The 6,000-nt window shown below is 44.0% G+C and overlaps 1 protein-coding gene across 12 annotated transcripts in view; it reads right to left on the bottom strand.

The window, feature by feature from the left end:
- The window catches only part of mark3a (MAP/microtubule affinity-regulating kinase 3a), a 63,548-nt gene that overhangs the window by 35,088 nt on the left and 22,460 nt on the right, over positions 1–6,000 (bottom strand). For all 12 annotated transcript variants that reach the window (XM_072457066.1, XM_072457056.1, XM_072457061.1 and 9 more), the window contains 2 exons: positions 3,966–4,014; positions 2,150–2,215 (listed from right to left, as the gene is read on the bottom strand). In XM_072457066.1, coding sequence (XP_072313167.1) covers positions 2,150–2,215; positions 3,966–4,014 — 115 coding nt within the window. The remainder of the gene's footprint in view (positions 1–2,149; positions 2,216–3,965; positions 4,015–6,000) is intronic.

Below are 6,000 nucleotides of genomic sequence, written 5' to 3'. Positions count from 1 at the left end.
CGAACGCTCTGAGGCGAACGCTCTGAGGTCGGAGGCGAACGCTCTGAGGCGAACGCTCTGAGGCGAACGCTCTGAGGCGAACGCTCTGAGGTCGGAGGCGAACGCTCTGAGGCGAACGCTCTGAGGCGAACGCTCTGAGGTCGGAGGCGAACGCTCTGAGGTGAACGCTCTGAGGCGAACGCTCTGAGGCGAACGCTCTGAGGTCGGAGGCGAACGCTCTGAGGCGAACGCTCTGAGGCGAACGCTCTGAGGCGAACGCTCTGAGGCGAACGCTCTGAGGCGAACGCTCTGAGGTCGGAGGCGAACGCTCTGAGGCGAACGCTCTGAGGCGAACGCTCTGAGGCGAACGCTCTGAGGCGAACGCTCTGAGGTCGGAGGCGAACGCTCTGAGGTGAACGCTCTGAGGCGAACGCTCTGAGGTCGGAGGCGAGCGCTCTGAGGCGAACGCTCTGAGGCGAACGCTCTGAGGTCGGAGGCGAACGCTCTGAGGCGAACGCTCTGAGGTCGGAGGCGAACGCTCTGAGGCGAACGCTCTGAGGTCGGAGGCGAACGCTCTGAGGCGAACGCTCTGAGGCGAACGCTCTGAGGTCGGAGGCGAACGCTCTGAGGCGAACGCTCTGAGGCGAACGCTCTGAGGCGAACGCTCTGAGGCGAACGCTCTGAGGTCGGAGGCGAGCGCTCTGAGGCGAACGCTCTGAGGCGAACGCTCTGAGGTCGGAGGCGAGCGCTCTGAGGCGAACGCTCTGAGGCGAACGCTCTGAGGTCGGAGGCGAAAACGCTCTGAGGCGAACGCTCTGAGGCGAACGCTCTGAGGTCGGAGGCGAACGCTCTGAGGCGAACGCTCTGAGGCGAACGCTCTGAGGCGAACGCTCTGAGGCGAACGCTCTGAGGCGAACGCTCTGAGGTCGGAGGCGAACGCTCTGAGGCGAACGCTCTGAGGCGAACGCTCTGAGGCGAACGCTCTGAGGCGAACGCTCTGAGGTCGGAGGCGAACGCTCTGAGGCGAACGCTCTGAGGTCGGAGGCGAACGCTCTGAGGCGAACGCTCTGAGGCGAACGCTCTGAGGCGAACGCTCTGAGGCGAACGCTCTGAGGTCGGAGGCGAACGCTCTGAGGTCGGAGGCGAACGCTCTGAGGCGAACGCTCTGAGGTCGGAGGCGAACGCTCTGAGGCGAACGCTCTGAGGCGAACGCTCTGAGGCGAACGCTCTGAGGTCGGAGGCGAACGCTCTGAGGCGAACGCTCTGAGGCGAACGCTCTGAGGTCGGAGGCGAAAACGCTCTGAGGCGAACGCTCTGAGGCGAACGCTCTGAGGTCGGAAGAGTCGAGCGGGAAACGGTCGATCTCGCCGAGTCTTGAACGCAGCATAAGTGCACGAGAAACGAGATCACGTCCAGTTCAAGAAACATATTCAATCTTCTACAGTGTTCTCCATTTGTGTTTTATATTAATTATTTGTTTTAAATCGTTAATTACTTCTTGTCCATCATGTTGAAGCGATAAACTGAATGATTTGCTGCCTAAAGGTTTGATAAACACTGGTAAATGATCGGACAGGGCCAAGAGGCGTGTTCTTAGAGTCAATGGTTCCACTGAAAGCTAAAATACTCACTACCCGACACATTAGAGGCATTAAAAGGCATTAAAATACATTAAAATACATTAAAAACCTGACTTAAGCTGGACATCCGGATTTACAAACCATGAAAGGAGGAAGTGTTCATCCATCTAACCTTGTCCTTGGCACATCGTTAATATGTGTATCATTTTTGGGCGAGCGCAGAACATCTTAGTCGGCGATTATTTCGATCGTACACGGAGACTTTAAATACATTATCACCCAAAATTTGCAACGTGGCGACAAAGAAGATTCACAAACAAAACGTGTTATTGTTCATTTTCCGACCCTTCGATGTAAAAATACCTTTGTGAGGAAAAGGTCTATGTGTTGGAGAGTCTGTGGGCTCCAGGTTCTTTTGAGCGCTTTACTGAGGAACAATAACCTCTTTACGGCGACAAACATGTGACACGGCATCAGAAAAGTTGCATAATGTGCTTTTTATATCTGTTTGGGAGCGTTTGACCGTTTGACCTCTGAACTACGACACATCGGCACGTTTCCTGTTCCTATAGTTGTGGTTTTCCGCTCACCTCCGCTGGCGTACTCCATGACCAGGTAAAGCGTTCGCTCCGTCTCGATCACTTCAAAGAGTTTCACTGTTGGGGAGAAAAGAAAAGAACAAAGAGAGGAAGAAAGCAATTATGATTCAATTAAGACTTCAAACGGAGGAGCGGCGCCGGCGAGAGCGGCGCCACTCCTCCGTGACAGGTTTTTACGATTTTCTAATGTTGACTTTATTTGATGTATTTGTACCTGTTGTACATATAAATGATAGTTTTACACAAATCGAGCAGGTGTTTGTGGAGAAAACGTTGAAAAATCTGTAGAAAATGACAGGAAGTGACATCACACCAGGGACAGGAAGTGACATCACACCAGGGACACTCATTCCAGTCAAAGTTTATGCAGAATTTACACAAAGAAACAACTTTTTTGACTCTAAACATTAATTAAACCAAATAAAGTCGCTCTCATATATTTTTATTTGTCACAATAGATGAGTTTTGACCCAGTGTTTGCTGGGTAATTTCCTACTGTGATGTCATTGATTACAAACAGGAAGTGAAATCATACACCTAAAAAAATTGCTATTTCTGTGATAACATTTTTTATAATTTTTTGAAAGAAATGTAATATATAAATCTTAACTGCATTTTATTTCAATGAGTGGTCCGACCTGTAGGGGGCGCTTTAAACACATTTTAGATCAGAAGTTCCAGTTTGGAGCTAAAATAAACTGGACGAACTGGGATAAACCTCAGAATGTCACAAAATATGACAAATCAAGACGGTTTTGTCAAAGTAAAAGCAATTTAGACACATTTAACATTGGATTTTACAAAAACAAAAATATTTAAAATTTAAAACAGGAGATTATAAAACACATTTTAGATCAGACGTTCCAGTTTGGAGCTAAAATAAAGTGGAACACGGTGCGATTTCACTGGCCAAACTGAGATTAACCTAAGAATGTAAAAAAAAAAAAAGAAAAATCAAGATGGTTTTGTCAAAGTAAAAGCACTTTAAAATTCAAAACAGGAGATTTTTAAAGACATTTTTGATCATGGCAAAATCATGAATTTGAGGTTTTACCGAATCAAACACAATCTACAAACGCAACAAATTACAATTTTTGCGAGATTTTAAATGAAAAATATTGAGGCTGGAATATAGAAAATGCAATAAAAAAGCAAACTGAGCGACATTTCCATCATTTAAAATTGTTGCTTATTTTTTGTGATAAAGCGTGAAAACCGTCAGCATTCAGACGCGTTCATGATCGTAGGCGTTTTACAGTCGACTTAACTCCAGAACTTTCTGATGACGGAGCATTTTAGAGTCGATAAAAGGCTCTTTAAAGCGCTCCACATAATGAGGCAACGTGACGTCACACATTTAAATAATTAACCGACTTCAGATCTACATTCTGACGGCTTTTCTGCATTCTTAACGACAAACAAGCTCCTGCATTTAAACAAGAAAATACAGTTTAATAAACCTCAAAACTGGATAAGTTTTATAACGATGATAAGAAGCGTTTATCCAGTAATGTGTCTTCATTAAACAAAGCTAAGTGTGTCATATAATTGTCTATTAAATAAATTAGATAAAGTACATTTGTTTATCATGTTTAGCCAGGCTCAGATTCATCATTTTCACACTTGATTTTTCATATTTTGTTCCATTTTGTCATATTTTATTATATTCTGAGGCAGATTCTGACTTGTCCATTGAAATGGCACCAGGTTCTGCCTCTAACTAATGCAAAACAAACACTTCCTGACATGAAACTGATCAGAGCGACTGTCTCGATAGTAAACGTGTCATTGTGCTGCTGGGTCTTACCTATATTGGGATGATTCAGGATCTTCATTATTCTAACTTCTCTGAAGAGCTGAAAAAAGAGGAAAGTGTTTTTGAGACTTTTTATCTGAACTGAACGACTTAAACAGGAAAATGGAAGAGTTAAGACAGAAAGACAAACTCAGACAGATGTACAGAATATTGACATGACTGATCTTCAGTCATATATTTTACTGCAACACTTAATTTTTCTCAATACAAACGCTTCAGATTATTGGTCAGATGGTTGGTCATATGGTTGGTCAGATGGTCGGTCAGATGGTCGGTCAGATGGTCGGTCAGATGGCTGGTCAGATCATTGGCCAGATGATTGGCCAGATGATTGGTCAGATGATTGGTCAGATGATTGGTCAGATCATAGGTCAGATGATTGGTCAGATCATTGGTCAGAGGGTTGGTCAGAGGGTTGGTCAGAGGGTTGGTCAGAGGGTTGGTCAGTGGGTTGGTCAGATGATTGGTCAGATCATAGGTCAGATGGTTGGTCAGAGGGTTGGTCAGAGGGTTGGTCAGAGGGTTGGTCAGAGGGTTGGTCAGGTCAATGCGACTGACACTTCCAGCAGTAACAGTTGTGACAAACAGAAGCGTGACACTTGCATCAGATTAAGCACGAGCAGAGACACATTTACATCAATTTTAACGGATTTAAAAACTAATGACGACAGACGTGTTCTGCACACGCTCAGAACGGACCAATCAGGACGCAACAAAGAGACGGAGAAGAAGAAAAGGAGAGAAAAGAGACTGAAAGAAAAGGAGGAATAAGAAGCTCAAACCAAGTGTAAATCAGGACTAATTAAATAAATTAAAACTATTAAAAATGAAAAGAAAAAGAGCGGATTAGAAATAAACTGAGCAGAAACGTCTAGTGTAAATCTCCCAAACAAGAGAATAAAGTGATATTTCTGTGGTTAATTCTATGGTTCAATCACGTTTTGTGCGACACTTGACCCTCAAACGGGACATTTACATAAAAAAAACATTCTTAACATTCTTCTCAAAATGATGCAAAAATATAAAGATAATACAATAGTTTGCGAGAGAGAAACATTTTAAATCTTTGAATCATTTTATTCTCATGTTCATTGAGCGTTCGGGTGGAGAAGCTGCCGACTCTGCAGTTTCCACGTCGACCAAAATGTTCTGCTTCCTGACGTGTAACTGAATCTCGATTATAAAAAACATAAACCACATCTGCACAAACACAATCTACTGCCCGATCCTGATGACTTTGCCTGTCCAAAAGTCGCAGTATTTAGTCGTTCGTTTATTGCGCTCGTCCACGTTTTTCTGCCTCTTCGAGTTCAGACGGCGGGAAATGTATCTGCGTTTGTAGTTATTCGAGCAGATTATGGATTTCCTCTCAGCCGCGCTCTTCCTCTGCGTCTCTCTGCGTCGCTCTGCACTGCCATCCCCTCGGCCCTTAAGGTGTTCTGCCTCGTGCGGGGTCTCGACGTGTTTTATTGATAGGACGACGCTGCCGACGCTGAACTGCGCCCTCGTTTCTTCCGCTCCAGAAAAAATATAAAAACGCATCAATCTTTCATGAAGGTGGAGCGAGGGGAAGTGGTTAGGGACGAAAACAGAGGGTCAAGGCTCTTTCTAGTAACTCTAGATCGACTGCTGGGCAAATGTTTAGAGTATCACAGAAGAAAAGTGCATACAAATTAAAGTGTAAAATACTTAAGACTCACTTTGAGGGCACGGATCCAAATACGCCTTTATTGTGTCATGTTTCTACGTTATTTTGCCCGACTTTAACTTCATCATATCAATTACGACAAAAACTAACAAGTATTTCAGTATTCGATCAGTCAAACGAGTATTTCTATTGCACATTGTGACTTTTTGAAATCATTTTAACCAAATAAAAGGTTGAACTCTGAAATGACAGATTCTAGATGGAGAATATCTGCGAATAAAGTGTATTATTGATGAAAATGTACTCTTCTTTTGATTATGATTTTAAAAATAAGCATTATTATAAACATATTTCATATTTTGTATTTTTCATTTATTC

Source organism: Eucyclogobius newberryi, unplaced genomic scaffold (assembly GCF_026437365.1).
Source record: "Eucyclogobius newberryi isolate DKJ021-1_F unplaced genomic scaffold, fEucNew1.0.hap1 SCAF_21, whole genome shotgun sequence".
Lineage (NCBI taxonomy): Eukaryota > Metazoa > Chordata > Actinopteri > Gobiiformes > Gobiidae > Eucyclogobius > Eucyclogobius newberryi.
Note: the sequence above shows the minus strand (reverse complement) of the source record. Positions and strands in the feature narration are given on the sequence as shown.